At 55.5% G+C, this 17,042-nt stretch overlaps 4 protein-coding genes across 4 annotated transcripts; all 4 read right to left on the bottom strand.

Moving 5' to 3' along the window:
* Positions 1–5,512: 5,512 nt before the first annotated feature.
* Positions 5,513–7,654, bottom strand: SPRG_09753 (hypothetical protein; the record flags this gene model as incomplete). Its single annotated transcript, XM_012348902.1, has 13 exons — positions 5,513–5,525; positions 5,558–5,655; positions 5,712–5,822; positions 5,874–6,006; positions 6,056–6,126; positions 6,172–6,320; positions 6,378–6,564; positions 6,617–6,706; positions 6,759–6,839; positions 6,887–7,018; positions 7,072–7,162; positions 7,214–7,433; positions 7,492–7,654. 13 exons carry the CDS (start codon positions 7,652–7,654, stop codon positions 5,513–5,515), a joined length of 1,539 nt encoding a protein of 512 aa, XP_012204292.1.
* A 498-nt stretch (positions 7,655–8,152) lies between these two features.
* SPRG_09752 (hypothetical protein) lies at positions 8,153–8,792 on the bottom strand. Its single transcript, XM_012348901.1, has 2 exons — positions 8,633–8,792; positions 8,153–8,584 (listed from the first exon to the last, which is right to left on the bottom strand). The coding sequence occupies exons 1-2, from the start codon at positions 8,733–8,735 to the stop codon at positions 8,178–8,180; spliced, it is 510 nt and encodes a 169-aa protein (XP_012204291.1). The 5' UTR covers positions 8,736–8,792; the 3' UTR covers positions 8,153–8,177.
* Positions 8,793–9,104: 312 nt separating this feature from the next.
* On the bottom strand, positions 9,105–13,098 carry SPRG_09751 (hypothetical protein; the record flags this gene model as incomplete). The annotated part of the gene is made up of 4 exons (XM_012348900.1): positions 9,105–10,832; positions 10,880–11,695; positions 11,796–12,036; positions 12,089–13,098. The coding sequence occupies 4 exons, from the start codon at positions 13,096–13,098 to the stop codon at positions 9,105–9,107; spliced, it is 3,795 nt and encodes a 1,264-aa protein (XP_012204290.1).
* A 1,067-nt stretch (positions 13,099–14,165) lies between these two features.
* On the bottom strand, positions 14,166–16,335 carry SPRG_09750 (hypothetical protein; the record flags this gene model as incomplete). Its single annotated transcript, XM_012348899.1, has 7 exons — positions 14,166–14,428; positions 14,480–14,579; positions 14,628–14,868; positions 14,921–15,369; positions 15,419–15,612; positions 15,675–15,782; positions 15,834–16,335. Coding segments are annotated over 7 exons (1,756 nt in total), but the record flags the coding sequence as incomplete, so codon positions are not given.
* Positions 16,336–17,042: the final 707 nt, after the last annotated feature.

Genomic DNA, 17,042 nt, shown 5'->3' with positions numbered 1-17,042 from the left:
ACTATAAGAATCACGTGATATCGTGTAGTATCGAAACGTCAAATGGTGTTCGTAATCGAAATCACGCTACCAAGACCAATTTTACCGTAGATATACGCTACTTCCTGCGAAACCACCTACTCGTAGGCGGAAACACGTGGTTTTATGCGGATGTGTACGCGCCATGCAGAAATGACACTATCACATTGGCCTTTGCTTGTGCAACGGTGCAATTGACATCAGGAATGTCTCGAATACTTTCGTAGCAATGTAAGATTTACGGTAGAAAGAGCAAGACCGTACTTTTACAGGATCAAATTCTACAGTACAGTTCAGTTCTACTTTGTTTTCAAAGTTGACATCACAAATGACTTTGATGATCGTATGTGACCACGTCCGTTGACTCGGGATGTCGGCCAGAAACTCGAATTGAGTTTTGAGTTGCTGGCTCTTGATGAACGTCCACCGTTGCTATTCCAAGACGGTGTGAGCGGACGCTGGTGTTATGAGAAGTCCTTTGTTTTATTTCATTCTTTTTCTTTTCGACTCCATTCCCTACTATCGTACTGTAGTTTACTATTGTTATTATTGTTCCCACTAAACGCAAGGATCACTCACTAGTGAAAGCCTGTAGCGGCTACCGAGTAATACTAATATAACGCAACCGAGACACGCGACCATCTCGTAGGCATCCTCGATTCGACGAAACCACCATGAAAGGAAAGCTGCCCGTTCGGTGGCATGATCGCGAGCACCTAGAAATTGACTTGTTCCGACGTGTACTCCGTTGCCGCTTCTCCGCCGCGATGCAGGTAAGCTTCCCACACGCTGCTACGTCTGTCGCTCTCCAGACAGCAATCAATACCACCGTCGTTGGCCCTTGCAGAAACAGTGATGGACCATGGCGCTCGCTGCTTTTTACCCCTAACCTCCTAACCTCCTAATTCCTGGTCTGCGCGGTGGTCGATGCTTGTATGTAACGTCGGTCGCGTCAAGCAGCGAATACGTCTCGGCTTCGAGGGTTGTAAATGAGGTGGATGCACGGTACACCATTGTGGCAACATCCATCGGGTGGTCGATCGGCTTGTCCACCGGAGTCCTTCGAACACTGGTCGCCAACGTTGGACGGTGGTTGTCCACGGACGCTTTCGGTGGCGACCGCGTCGTCTTCTTGGTCTTTTTAGCGCCCGGCGTCCAGCGCGCTGAGTGATACACGGTAGCAATCGCATCTTGAATGAACGCGTTGCAGTATTGCGGGTCGTAGGCGAGCGCATTCTCTGTTGGCGCCCGGCGGCCGTGCGACCATTTATGGGTGCCCACGTTAAGAAGCCGGTGGCGTCGGTCGATCGGATTTGAAGCCGCATCCGCACGCCACCGACCGACCAGTGTCGCACTCGCGGCTGCCACGGGGTCGTTCATATCTCTCGTTTGAAACGGCCCATCGTCGCACGATGCGGCGGTTCCGATGCCAGCGTCCGAGCCGTCGATCGCACTCACTTTGCCTTTGCATCTACGACTCACAAGCATGTTGACATCCACCTCCATTTTGAGCCTCCTCGCTGCGACCGCGACCGCGCACTCGTGGCTCGGTATGCATCGCTTCCTACATACACTATTTCCCAACAACTTGTGTTGCAACGCGTAGAATGCACCGACTACGACGCATCGACGACCGCCAACCAAGAGTTTTGGAACCCGTCGGCCTGCAATGGCTACGCGCGCTGCGGGAGCCGCCAGAAGGCGCAAGGATTTGGCGTCGACACGGGCTTGGACTTTCGACCACTGCTGCAGCACAAGTCGTGCCAGTGCGCGAAGGAATCCGCCGGCGCCTACACGGACGCGGCGCCGATGGCCACTTACGTGCCGGGGCAAAAGGTGTGCGTCGCGTACCCGGCCAAGAACCACGTTGCGGCTCCGTGCACGAACGCGTACATTCCAGACACGGGCGTCCGCATTTTCCGCACCACGTCCGCCAATGCGTCCGACCCCGCGCTCCACGAGTGGCCGATCGAGTACCAGCACCTCAACGGGGTCCACCAAGAAGGCGTCATCGACTACAAGGGGTTCCAGCACTGCCCCAAGTTTTGCGACGAGAAGGGCGGGATTCGCGACCAAGGCCGCGCGCTCTGCAGTCTCTGCTTCAACCTCGAAAATGACATTGCGCCCGGCGTGTACTCGTTCCAGTGGCAGTGGAACTTCAACACGGTCAAGGACGTCTACGCCACGTGCTGGGAAGCCCGCGTCCGCGCCTAGTCGCAGTACTGTGGTAGAATGTCCGCTACAATCGACTCGTACCAAAAGGTATCAACTTGACGTTTGTTAATTTTGTTTGTTCCAGCGCGTTCGAACTTTCTAGTCCAATATATCTATCTATCCATCCATCTATCTTGAGGTACAATTTCTTGCTCTGGAGAGCGCCACGTCATGAAACCGTCGAACGTGCTGTGAAGCGTTCTGCGAGACTCATTCGAAGTTGCACTGCAAAAATAGTTATAGCCCCATCATTTAATGGGGAGTCGTCAAATACTCCAAGAGTGGCACAACGTGCCTTGGAGCAGCTCCATGCAGACGTAAAGAGGACTTGACAACCATGATTTCGTTCTCGTCGCAGGCTCTTGGATCCAGGCGCAAGGTGGCGGTTGAAATCTAGAAGCAGATCTAGAAGCATTTAGCGACAACGCAGTATCTCAAGCGACACCAAGAGCCCCCGACGGACCCAGGTATCCAGCGTGACGCTTATCCAACTGGAGATCATACCTTCTCGGCCTTTTGGCTAAGATCAAGTGTAGTATCTGTTCTAATCAGTGTGAAAACTGATTTCCACACTTCGGTGTGGTTTTTTTTCACATTCATTTTTACAAATTCCGAGAGTCCAGTTGGCTTGCCACTGACTTTTGGACTGGTTTCCGAGGGCCTAGCACTCCTCCCTTGCGAAGCCTACCTACAACTTGAAGCAAGCTGGCTTGGCTCCTATTCTCACCGTTTTACACACGTAAGTCTCCCTCTTCTTTACATGTATAGAGCTGCAAGAAAGAAATCGTGTACATTTTGTACGGTGTGCTTGAGTGTGTTTCTCGTGGATAAACGTTTTACACACGCGTAAAATGCACACGACGTGGTAAATGGGCCATTCAAACATCAAGACGATTTCGACGGCGACAACCAGTGGTACAACCCAAACCCTACAAAAGCGGGTGCGGTGATATGGCCCAGTGGTTGAAGCATTAGATTTGCCGCGGGAAAATGGTCGAGGGATCGATCCCTCGAAAAGGATCTAGTACCAAGGGCCCCTAAGCAAAATAACCTTTGTAATACCACAAACTCTTCTTGTAGTACACACATATGACAAAAATGTGGAGACACCTCCATGCAATCGACGCTGCAAGAGTGTGGAAGCAAAAACGCCAGAAAATCTCAGCATCTGTAAATAGCATTAGACGTCAGCACTGACACGGCACCAGCAGCCTCGTACACAATCACCTCTAGTACGTAGCATAATCCGACCAACTAGGCGCTTGCACACGACAACTACGAGACTTGGCCACCGCACATATACCATGTGACATTATAGAGTTCTGCAATGTACAGTTGTCATGCAGTCATGTTGCATGGAGAAAGGCTCGTTCGTATATTCCCTTGCTGACGTTGACGCCGCGCCAGATTCAAGCAACTACAGGTTGACATTTGTAGATGCATACGGCGTACTAGTACTAGAGCCATGCTTCTTCTGGACGGTGCGTTCGTCGTCATCGGCTGGGAATCCTGGAAATGACACCATGAAGTTTGACAACTTTATCGAACCACGAAAGAGCTCGGCGACGGTACAAGCAAAATTTTAGGTGCTCGCGATCATGCCACCGCACGGGCAGCTTTCCTTTCTAGGTGGTTGCGTCGAATCGAGGATGCCTACGAAATGGCCGCTGCGCATCTCGGTTGCGGTTATATTGGTACTACTCAGTAGCCGCTGCAGGCTTTCACTAGTGAGTGATCCTTGCGTTTTGTGGGAACAACGGACAGCAACCAAAAGTGTTTGGCGCCCAAGAGTAGCTCTGATCTCGTTATGGCACCCTCATGCATCACTGTGGGGGATGGTGCCGTGTTACGACATATCTGTAGCTAGCCAGAGGCACGCTGCTCGAAAGAGTGAGTACAAGAATTGTTGTTGGTCAAAGCTGACACCACATGGAGTGCTTTCGATTTACACAATGATAACAATAGTAAACTACAGTACGATAGTAGGGAATGGAGTCGAAAAGAAAAAGAATGAAATAAAACAAAGGACTTCTCATAACACCAGCGTCCGCTCACACCGTCTTGGAATAGCAACGGTGGACGTTCATCAAGAGCCAGCAACTCAAAACTCAATTCGAGTTTCTGGCCGACATCCCGAGTCAACGGACGTGGTCACATACGATCATCAAAGTCATTTGTGATGTCAACTTTGAAAACAAAGTAGAACTGAACTGTACTGTAGAATTTGATCCTGTAAAAGTACGGTCTTGCTCTTTCTACCGTAAATCTTACATTGCTACGAAAGTATTTGAGACATTCCTGATGTCAACTGCACCGTTGCACAAGCAAAGGCCAATGTGATAGTGTCATTTCTGCATGGCGCGTACACATCCGCATAAAACCACGTGTTTCCGCCTACGAGTAGGTGGTTTCGCAGGAAGTAGCGTATATCTACGGTAAAATTGGTCTTGGTAGCGTGATTTCGATTACGAACACCATTTGACGTTTCGATACTACACGATATCACGTGATTCTTATAGTGTATGTACTACATTGGCAAATACCCTTTCAACCAGGATCAAATAGTACCTGCGTCCGAAACGTACGCTTCCAACAGGCTTCTCGCGCGTGCCACCATCGCAGACAGTGTCCCGAGCAACCGTAAATATGTACCACTACTTGTACTGGAGAGCTAACGCAACCGCTTCAGCGTTTCTCAACCCAGCCAGCGCTTCCGACTACAGCAACCCTACTGATGGCCTCGTCGCATCGACTCGATGCCATCGTCGAGTTACCGCTGTACATCGAGAGGGCATCAATTAACGACGACTTGTCCAGCGATAAAAGCACTGGTTTTCGAGCGACAAGGTTCGCGTCCATTGCGCTGAATTTGCAAAATGTTGGATTTCGGCAGCCCCTTTCTCCGTGTAGAGGCATTAGCCAGCACGAACAAAGCATCGGTCACCCGCGCAATGCAGCGACTGCCAGACTCAAGGAATAAAAAATAGTTTTCCTCGCTCGGACTCGACTCCAGATATGTAGCCCCGTGGTCATTGGTGTCTATCACCTTGTACAGTCCCATGACGACGTCAGGTCGCACCAAGGGTACATAAATTCAATCAATTGAATTTATGTACCCCTGGGTCGCACCGAGTGACCCCTGTCAAACCGTCCAGCAACGCAGATGACATATGCAGGTCTTCTTTATCTCCTGCCCTTCTTGACTGAACGAGAGGCGTCGACGCAGCTGCAAGACTCACAGTAAAGTATGAATAACCCACGTGCCATGTGTGGTTTGAACTTAATCGATGCGACTAACTTCGGTGACCGATGTCGCGGGCGGTACAGCATGAACGAGTAGTCGACGTAGAACGGACCCGGATGGAACGCGGCGACGCCGGCATACCCGACCTGGTACTGGTCCGTCTTGTCGGCCAAGATCATCTACGTAGGGCATCAGTGCTGCTTGGTACGGTGTTTGGCTATCATATATATTGCACCACGTCGGGCAGCGGGAACAACTGCAGCGCATTATCATACGCCCAGTGAATGGGCTGGGCCGACAGTGGAAGCGGGCACAAGTGCCCTTGGTCAATGACCGTCTTGATGAGCTACCACATCGAGATTGTATATATAGATATCAATGTATCGAGTAGTTGTACCTGCCGGCTCACGGTGGTCGTGCGCTCTTCGTCATCGTCGGCCGGCGCATCAAGCGGCATGAGGCAGTTACGCCGCATTTTGGCTTGGAGGTCGTCGCGGAGAATGACAAGGTCCTTGGTGTAGTACCGAATGCTAGTATATACACAATGCAGCAGCGTCATTGCACGAGATAGCGTCGTACCGGCACGGGTTGGAGGCCATGGTCGCCGTCGGAATTTTGCGCAGAAAATCTTGGGTACACATACTGGGCAGCTACACCAATAATCGGCTCAAAAATAGAAGTTAAATCCTACGAACCGGGTGGCGCGGGAGTACTTTGGCGGCGCCCGGGTCGTCCGGGCCAGGCACGAGTACAAACTGCGAGTGCGCGACCAGCGACGGAAACTGGAGCAAAAGGTTCGCGAGGTTGTCGAGGAGGTCCTTAAAGTCGGCAATGCTCATGGCGTCTACACATGCGCGCACTTGAGGTTCGCGGCACCTATCGTTTGAAAACCAAGACGGACCTTGGCCGACCGGCGTCGAGGTAAAGTTGCCCATGAGCACAAACAAGGTCGGACAGAACGGCGCGTAGCCTTCAAAGAGGATCTCGAGCCGCTTCATGACCTGCGGATCGTCGAGATGCACGTCCGAGAGAATCACAAACGAGGCGAGTTCGTCCTGCGCCTCCAGTGCGCGAATCTGCGCCAATTGCTACAAAGCCATAGTTCAGATATAAAAGATATGCTTGTAAATATATGTAGACCTGGGACGAGACTTCAATGCCAAGTGGGTCCAATCCGCCGAGAATCCCCAACGAGTCCGTGCGAAACTCGGGCGGCGGTCCACCCATCGACTACCCACACGGAATCCGTCGAGTCCAAGGCACCACGATCACAGTCATGTACCTCGACGTGGAAGATGTCATCGCGGACTTGACCCTCGACAATGACGACGCTGTTCAAGGTGTACATGCCCGGGGCGCAGACCTACGTCGTCATCTTAGCAAGTAAGAATTATTCGAGTCGAGAGCTACCGTCTTGTCCGTGTTGATGTAGATACGCGCCGTGAGGTCTTCGAGGTACATCGCATTGCGTTCATCTTGGCCGAGCATGCCCAGCACGCGCTTGACGCCAGAGACACCGAGGAGCGACTCGATCCGCGTGAGCTACCTCCATGATCATGAGCACATGCAAAGGATTCGCGTGTCGGAAGTCATACCTCGAGGTACTCGCGCTGGAGCTTGGCCGAGGCCATGACCGGCTTGGAAAACGTCTTGTGGCGGCGGACCCGGCGCTCAATCGCGGCAAAGCTACGTCAAGGAAGAGTCGCTGGAGCGGCGATGGATCGGCCAAGCACATACCGGTTGCGGAAAAGGTTGACGCGGTAGTTGGGCGACGCATGGAGACGCCGGTGGCGGTCGAGCCCGACGCTGTACGTCTTGGTCATGGCTTCGTACTGGAGGCTGGGCATCTCGAACGCGTCAAAGACCTGGATGCTCTGGTAGTCGTTCTCGGCCGAGACGCTCAGAAGCGTATCGAGCGCGCTCTCGAGCGCTTCGATGGTCACGACGCTGTTGATGACTAGGAGCAGAAGGAGCAGCATGAGGACGACGCGCAGGAAGAGGGGAGGTCGACGGACGCTTGGAGCGGTCGATGCTATTCTTGATGGCGAAGAGGACGTCGTCGAGGCCCAGCGTCGGCTCCATCTCCATCTCATGGAGGAGCCGCTTGAGCGCGTCCGCATGGAGCGTGAGCCCCTGGAGCTTGAAGGCGCGGAAGACTTGCTTCGCTCCCGGCGCCATTCTCGGTAAATGGGAACCGTACGGTTATTTCCGGACCCGCCACGTCTAATCGCACGCAACCGATTTCGCACATGCACCAAGCGCCAAGGATCTATCTATCTATCTATCTATCTATCTATCTATCTATCTATCTATCTATCTATCTATCTATCTATCTATCTATCTATCTATCTAGGAATGGTCTGTTCGTGTTGGGGGTTGCTAGCCGAAACCTTTTAACCAGGATCAACGAAGACTCGAAGCAGCAATGCGCTCGGCACTACCGCCGGGAGTTCATGCGCCACAGCCCAGTGCATTTACACTATCCAAAGGATACCGTAGATCGCTGACGCGGCCAGATACACCCACCTGCTGCTGTCTGTCTACGGACCTTTACGCAGCCGAGCGACTCGTTATCGTTCTCGGTGGGAGGCCTATTCGAGTCCTCGTCGTGTTTTTGGTTGAAGACAGTATCGTCGCAGGGAGTTGCATGCCTGCGTCGATGATTCATAGAGCAATGAGTAGAGTACAATTAGTTAGAGTGTTAAAAATCATCTTGGTAGAAGAGCGTTTGATTTAGGCCCGTAAAGCCCACAAAGATAGAGAGGAGTCCGTTCGTTTTCCGAACCTCGATCGGGTATTGCTCGGCGCGAATGTCTTCCGTGACGAGGCAGTCGCCGGACAGCAGCACGAACGGCCACTTGTGGCGCGGGCACGAGATGCACAGCATGCGGTCGATCTCTTCAATGTCGCCAAGTGCGAGGTTGCCGCCTGCGTGCGGGCACATCTGCTGGATCGCAAAGAGCCGCTTGCCATGGCGGAAGAGCGCAATCGCCTTCTCGTTGACGACGACGGGCGTGCCCAGCTGGATACGGTCGCGCTTCTTGATGCGCTTCATGCCCGTGACGTTGTACTCGTACTCGGGCATGTGGTCCTTGGCATCGATGACGTCTACGACAGCGCGTCGTCGATCGCCTCCTCCGCCATTGTTTCGCGTACCGTCGGGATGGATGCAGGTATCGAACCAGAGCATGTCGGGCGCGTTGTTGTCGGGCGCGGCCTTGGTCGGGCCCTTGGGCGTGAGGAGGCCAGGCGGGAACATGCAAGGCGAGGGCTCGGCGGTACGACGCTGACGGGTCGGTCCCAAGCGGTCGCGGCCGAAATGCAGTCCGTGGCGCAAAGGTCCGCCGTCGTCCGGATACCATGTGTATTATCCGGATGTCGACCCTTGACGCTGGCAACGACGTCGCCGCTTCGAGCCCGCAAAGCCGCCACCATTTTCTCGCGGCCATGCTTCCCGCGACGCGGTCCTTCCTCGAGCTGGATTTCGACCCAGACAATACGACGAATTGTTCGTATTTCCTAGCTTTCCACGAAACGTTTTTCATTAGCCTACCCTCTGCACGATCGAGTTGAGATATGTATCTATAACTATTAGTATAACTATTAGTTCATAATGCTTTATCTCTAATTATTTTTCTGTCAAGGCGCGGTAGCCCTGCCATGCACTCGGCGCTTGGCCCTGGTGCTCGGCCATGACTCGCAAGAGTGACTTGGACGGTCCATCGGTCGGCGCAAAGCAAAGCGCGTGTTCAATCTGCAGCGTCGCCTCGGGCCAATTGCCCTCCAAATACTTGGCAACGCCCGAGTCGAACGCGATGCGAAACTCGATGGGCATGCGCATTTGGAGTTTTCGGAGGTCGTCAATGCAGCCGAGGGCGTTCTTCGCATGCGCGCCGAGGTCGTCGTAGATGTCAAACGTGTACAGCGAGAGCGGCTTCTCACTCCCCTTGACGGTCACGCAGTCGATGAGCCGGCACATGGCTTGAACTGGAGCCGAGAGCAACTTGTGAAACGTATGGGACACGAGCAGCGTCACGCCAAACTGCTTGGTCGCGCCTTCGAGCCGCGACGACATGTTGACGTCCGGGCTCAAGTACGACGCATCAATCTTGTAGCGAGACCCAATCGCCCCTTCGATGGCCCAGCCCACGTGCAAGCCAAAGCCCATCGGATGTGCTTTGGGCAAAACATGCGCATACGGCTTGAGCGCAGCCGCCTCGTGCATTTCGAGCTGGACCTTGAGAAACGCAATGAGCGCCTTGTCCGCGATCGTGAGTTTGCCGCGCTGCCGCATGTTGTCGCTCTCCATGACGGTCAGGAGCGAGTTCTTCTTCGGGGACATGTGCTGTGGCGTTTGGTTGCCGTTGACCAGCGCATACTCGATCGAGGTGGACGGGACCTTCCACACGAGCAAGAACGCTTGGCCAATGTTCTTGTTCGCGTGGCCGTTGAGCGCGTGCACATGCCGATGGACGACGTCGCCAATGAGGTTGGTGAACGTCATGATCTCTTCTTTGAGCTTTTCGGTCGCGTCGGCAAAGTCGCGGATGCTGCAGAAACCAAAGATGGCATAGACCTTCTTGCCCTCGGCCATTGGATTCAAGTCGCCTTCGAGCATGTTGCCGGACAGAATTTCCGCGCCGGCTTCGCCAAACCCGATTTGAATCAAAGACGCGATTTTTGCCAACGTGTTTTGAAGCAGCAAAATCTCATTCGAGGCTTCGCCGGCCAAGCACGGAATCGAACGGAGCGGGTTGATCGCAAGGCGCTGGACGACGTGGAGCATGCTCTCAATCGGGTGGATTACGGTCGTATACGTCTCGTAGTCGAGGTACAAGACGGACATCATGACGCAGACAAAGCAGAGGAGCGTGCTTAACGCGGCCCATTGCGCCGACTGGACGCGCGACGCGGTCACATCAAAGAGTGCCGTTGAGAGACACTCGCCGGGCGACGCGGTCCGTGTCGAGAGCGTCGTCACAAGGCGTGACGGGTCGCACCCAAAGACCTGGACGCTCTCGAGCTGGTCGTACCGGTACTGCGCCAGTAACGCAGCATCCGTACTCGCCAGCACACCGTTGGTCGACGCCGCGATCGTGGCCGCCGACACGTTGTGCAGCTGGAGGAAGAGGGGCGTCAAATGCGACACAAACAATGCCAAGTCGGCGCGGAGGGCTGCGTCATGATGGGGCGGCGAGGACGCTAGCAACGCGCTCGCGTGGAGACTCTCGAGGCTGTACGAATAGACATCGTTCGGAGCTTCGGCTTCCCAGATGAGTGGCGGCACCACAATCAGAACCAGGAACACCAAGACCAGAATGCGCTTGATGACAATGTCGCTGAGTTCGCGGCCGACCTAATCACGTTTTTGTGACAAAAAGGGATAAGTTGATACATTGATACCATGCGCTCGGCCGCGGGACGGGGCGCCGCGTCCATAAACAGATCCGGGGCGCCGTCGTGCTTGAGCTCCATGTGCCGAATGCCGCGCGCGAACGACGCGCGCGAAATGCTAATGCGGGGCGCGGACCGCGCATTGGCAAACTCGGCAAACGACGACTTGGTCGCGTGCGTTGGCGTAAAATACGCCAGCACATTGCGGGCCGCGTGCGGCGGCACGTCGATCCCGTTGTAGGCTTCAGCGACAAGCCGCTCGATCGCCGCGGGTCGGACCACATCGGACGTTCGCGACGCGAGCCGTGTAAAGAGTCGGGCAATGTCCCGCCGAGAGAACGCCATGGGTGTCGACCGGTCGTCGTCGACGTCGGACGACGTCTCGGACGCAGCCACGGACGGTGTCGACGGCGGCGCATGGGCAAAGAGGCGGAAGAGGAGGAGTGGCACGGCGTGCACGGCGCGAAGGACCCGTGCGACGCGAACAATGCGCGGCTGCAACAGCTCGGGCAAAACGTACAGAAAGACACTACTGGACGTCGCGTGCGGTGCATAGCTACACACTTCGAGCACGATCGAGATCGCGGTGGCAAAGTCCAGAAAGCTAAAGAAGCTGCCGCAATACAGGTGGTCCGCGAGGGCCGTCAAGGACATATCCGCCAGCACGATTACAAGCAGACAGAGCAAGAACGCGTTGAGCGCGGCGTCGCCGTCAATGGACGTTGCCATCTCGCGCACACTGGGCTCGATCACGAGGTAGATGGAGATAAGCGCCAGCGAAACGAGGTACGCCGGGTGGTAGCAGAGTCGTTTGGCCCAGATGTACTCGCGCCGATGGAGCGACGCGTCGCCCGAGTCTTTTGTCCTGCATCTTCGTCCACTCGGCCGTCATGTTGGTCTCGGCCGCAATCGCTCGGAGGATGACCCGTTGCTCCAGCGTGAGCTCGTCGTCTCGCTTCGCTTCCCAATATTGAATGTTGGTCAGCGCGTGCGTCACGGTCTCGGACGCCAATGGGAAGAGCGCTTGCAGAATCGTAAAGCAAGGAAGGACGGCAAAGTTGATGAATTTGATCTGGAGCTCGGGCACCATGGTCGTCGTTGCGTCGCAGTTGGGCGAGACCGGCATACCGCGTCGCTTCTCGGCCTGGCCTTGCTCGAAAAATTCCCTACTCGGTACATTGATACATTGATACAAAAAGAAAACAAGAGAAAAAGTACTGGGTGATGAGTGAGGCCCAGCGCTCGGCGGTCTTCCATGGCTTGGCTGCATTGCTCAAGTCGGCGCAGTGCAAGAAGAACGAGCAGAGCACGCGCGTGTCGTCGGCGCTCAGCGGGTTGTGCCGGACGGTCACCAGCGACTGCATGTGCTTGAGCAAGCCGTCGTGTTGGGCCATGTCCGTGTTGAGAATGCACGCCATCAAGAGCTTCTCCAGCTGCACTTGGGTCGTCGGGCGAAACTGACCCAAGAGCCGATGCTTGGTCACGAGCCGCCGTGTCTCGGCCGCATGCATGCGCTCAAGGACGCCCCAGACCTTGACGCTGGTGGTTGCGAGCGCGGACGCTGACCCATCGCCGTACTCGAGTGCATATGCGTGCTTGGCGACGACAATGTAGTGGTTGGTGACCCCGGGGTGGTGGATGTCGTGGCCGAGCGCGGCAATGAGCGTGATCGCTTTCTCGACCGGCCCGAGGATCGGGTCCAGTGGCTCGATAAAGTGCAGCATCGCGAAAAGCGTCTGCGTCACGTCCATGGCGTGCGTAAAGTTGTGGTAGTAGCGGTGGAAAGGCAGGTCTGGCGCCTCGACGTACCCGAGCTTGACGTCGTTCATAAAGAGGTTGAGCGATTCAAACGAGACGTCGAGGGCCGCGTAGGCTCCGACAATGCCAAAGATGGTCTGGAGGTTGTCCATCTGCCGCAAATGGTTGGTCTCGAGGCCTGCGTCAAAGTCCCAGCGCATCAGCTGCGACGAGTGCTGGCTCGCGATACTCTTGCGGCTCGAGAGGCGGTCTGGCGCGACGCGGCCCGAGAGTGTCTTGGACGACGATGCGCGCAGCCATGTGAACGGCGCCATGAGGAGCGACGTGAGCGCTGGTGGCGCCGGCAGCGTGCCCGAGCCCGTCGCGTCGGTCGACTGGCGCGTACTTGGTGGTAGCCCGAGGTCGACCGTATCAAAGCCCGAGGGCTCGTTGCGTGGCGTCACCTTCCCACTGTGCATGGAGGTCGCCATGACGAGAATGACCGGCTCGCCGACGCTTGCAAATCAACGACGGATGCCATTGGCGGATATTAAAACCAAAGATCGTTTTTCCGCCAATCGCATGTCGCCATTCGAAACGTTGCGGCGGAGAACCACAACGTTGCGAAGCGTTGCAGCCGTTCGTCTCGATCTCGCAGAACCTCGTGCGAGAAGAAGCAGAAGACCCAAAGCGATATGCAGTCACCGCCACCATGGATGCATATATATCAACATGTCGAAATGATATCCAAGTCCCCTCGATCTATGTAGCGACACCGCTACGTTACGTTGAGAACCAATGTTGTTGCAACCTGCGTCACGTGACGCAGCGGGTCATGCACGTTGTCGTTGAACCGAGTTATAATATATGCAATTGTAAAGATATGGTGAACTTCCTAATGCAATCGTGAGGCGTGGCCGGTGCGTCAGCGAGAAGCGTTAGTGGTCGTGATTCGAGATTGTGCGAGGGACAAGATAGCGTGCACACCAAGGGTCGTCGCGGAGAGCGGCCAGCGACGCGTCAAGAGATGGCACCACAGCGCGACGAGCCAAGTGCCGGACATGCAGTCGTGCGATCGTAGCTGCCCGGATCGCGAGCGGGGAAGTTGCGTCAGCGTCGTGCGAAAGACACGGTTGTTGCGTTCGAGCCAAAGCCAATACCAGACGCAAGCGCGTAAGATCGGCCAGAGGGCACGAACGGACGACTTGTGGACCGAGTACGGCGCGGCGGGTCATGCACGTGCAACGCATATGAACGGCAAGGCGGTCCCGATTAAGGGTTAAATCGACGGCGGGTTTGCACAAAGTGCAATCTCGTTGTCTAATTCAACCCGCGCCGGCACTCTGGGCCCGCGAAAGGCTCTCCCAAGGAAAGGGGAAGGGTACTTGCGGGCACCTTTGCTCATTTTTCCGCCAGACTCTGCTCATTTTTTCTGCCAGACTCGGCACATTTTAAATCCACTTCCCGGTGCGACTGCAGCTTGTTTTGACAAGAAGCAGGCTTCCCACCACACTACCATCGCTTACTATAAGCTGTCACTTTTTGTGCTACCTTTTCTCCTAGGTCCTCCACAAACAGGGGGTACTTTGATTTTACATGCGCTACCGGACGGTTGACCATGGTAACTGGATGCATCCAATGTTCGGACCACCGACATTACTAAAGCTCTTTGCTCGCGATGCCCAGTGCCGTGGACGAGACAGGATGACGTGGCACGCTCTCCAGCGTCGACTGCTTGATCGCGAGCACTTCGGCAAAGCGCATGTCGAGCTCGTCTTGGATTGTGCTGGCCGAGTGCCCCATGCGCGTCCAAATACGCACCTAGTCGATAGACGATTATGTACGCAATACACAAGACAATATTGGTCCTACCTGGCGAAAGTAGTCGTCATGGAGCTCGGCCGCGCAAATCGAGCCAATCCGCGTGTCTTCGTAGAGTGCGATTTCCCGCAAATGGTCGAGACCGTAGGCACTAGACACAGGTCGCATATCCCCCTTTCCAAAACCATCAAGAATTTACTTGTTGAGGAGCGCGCAGCACTGCGTCGGGTCGGCGCGGTTGCTCTGGATGAGCGTCTGCAGTGCATTGATCGTTGCCGACGTCGACGAGAGGTACACGAGGTGCGGCCAGGCTTCCGTCTTGACGTGCGTCATGGCCGCGGCTTCCGACTGCGGCATCGTCACGTGGCCTTTCGCCGCCAAGAGGTGGGCCATGTACGCGTAGTGCTCGGGCGACGAATCAATCACAATGGTCGCGTCCTCTACGCCCATTCTCGCCACTCAGTTCTTATAGTTGTTGGTGACGCGTCGTACGTGGCAGTTTCTGGGCCCACTTGAGCAACGCGAGCATGACGATGGCCTTGGCATCAATGAAGACGTCGCACTCGTTCTTGGCCTCCAAGCGCGCACGCAGATGCACCTGCTGCTCCACTTGGAGCGAGTCGCCGAGGATCACGCGCAGCGATCGGAATGGGCGCTCGATGCGCGCCGCGGCCGCCCGCTCGATCAAGCGAAAGCCCTGCGAGGCCTCTTCAATGCTCAGATCCGGTATCGTGCTTGGCATGAGGTGAAAGGCTTCTTCGGCGCGCGTGACGTCGGCTTCCATGGTCAGAATGAGCTTTCCCGTCGTCGTCTTGAGCATGTAGCGGCGGTCAATCCGGAGGCCGGTCCACGAGTGGCGAAACCCGTACTTGCCACCGGGCACGTGCCAGACGCACGGAATCTTACCGTCGTGCGACCACAGTGAGATGAGGTACCGCATCCTAGCCACATCCTTTCTAGACGAGACACTGAACATCATCGAGTACGTACTTATGGGGGTCCTTGAAGACGGGCAGCATGTGGGCGCCGTACCGGGCCATCGACACCTCGGTCGCATCGCTTGCAGAGCCCGTGAGGCGAATGATGCGCTCTTGTACGCCGTGGAGCGGCGGCTCCTTGCCCGAGCACACGTTCTTCGAGTAGTCGCGCGAGACACGCATGGCCCCACCCATGATCCCGAGCCCCTACGGCATCATGGCATGGATACGTCGGCAGCGATGGCATTTTATTGGACGGTCGCATCTACCTGGGCGATGAGCATAAAGCCCGCCACGAGTGCGCGTTTCGTGCGAAGACCGAGGATCGTCAGCATGCGCTGCGCGTCGTCGGGCGATTCCGTAAACACATGCAGGATCTACGGCTCCATGAGCACACGAGTTGGTTGCAAGATCGGGCAGAATGACACCTCGTGTGGGTTCAAACCCAGCGCCTGCGCAATCAACGCCGCTGGCTTGGTGTCCCAGATGCAGCTCGACGCAAAGTTCTCGTACGCGTACTCGACGATGAACGCAATCGCGTAGTTGTCGCGCTGGCCATACGCCTGCAAGTACGTGTCGTCGAGGAGGTACGCGGCCTCAAGGCCGCCAATGCCAAGCACGAGCGTGCAGCACGACCCGAGCACGGCCAATGGCGTCGGCTGCAATACGTGTGCTAGCGTGCGCAGCGTGAGGCGCTCGAGCACCTGCAGCGAGTGGCTCAGCGACCGCTTGTCGCGATCCAGCGCCGACGCAGGAAACTCGAGTGCGGGCTTCCAGAGCGCGTCCTGGAGCCGCGCCGCCTTCTTGGCCGCGACGACGCTCGGCGGCGGCGTGGGCGGGTCCTTGGCAAGGAGCTCCTGGAGCGCGCCCTTGGATGCGCGGACCCACGCAGCGCCCATGGACGTCCATAGCGTCCGACGTCGCAGCATGCTTCCGAGTTTGTGGTGCGTGCATAAAAACGCTTCCCTGCATAAAAGAACCGGTCAATGAGTGCTCTTTTAATTGATGTCTGTTCTTTTATTCGAATGGCTCCATGTTCTTTTATTCGTATGGATCGGCGTCGGATCATCGATGCTTGCTCATTGAAATGCTAGTTGCATTGCCCGTGCGTTTGTACTTGCGTATGTATATGGGTTGCTGGTATGGCGACCGTCTCGGACCCGCGGGGATGACGCAGCTCGATGTTGCGCCAATGACGTGGCAGCGTCAGACGCTGGCACCTGGAAATGAGAATTGGCGACGTGGTCCGAATGCACAACTGGAACGGAGGGTATTGACGACAGAATTATACATATATGCATGTTTTTACAGCTCTTTTGTCGAGTACAGAGCAATTTTATGCATGTGCTCGAGAGGCTAAACGGGTTTTCGAGGTCTGGCGTCAAGGTCCTTGGTGAATACCGCTTCCTGGTTTGAAGCTTACGTCGGACTGGAGCTTATTTTGGAGTACGTATACGCAGACGACGTGTCGCTGCTATACCGGTAGCTCAGAGACGCCGACATCAAACCGCTCCCGTTACACAAATCCTACTTGTTCGTTGCAAGCTTCATGGGCTCCATTTACTATATGGAATTATCAGCAGACGACAACAAAATTACCACAGTAGGAAAACTTAGTACGCTGCACGCCACAACCT

Source organism: Saprolegnia parasitica (assembly GCF_000151545.1).
Source record: "Saprolegnia parasitica CBS 223.65 unplaced genomic scaffold supercont2.48, whole genome shotgun sequence".
Lineage (NCBI taxonomy): Eukaryota > Oomycota > Saprolegniomycetes > Saprolegniales > Saprolegniaceae > Saprolegnia > Saprolegnia parasitica.
This window is presented reverse-complemented; position numbering and strand designations above follow the sequence as displayed.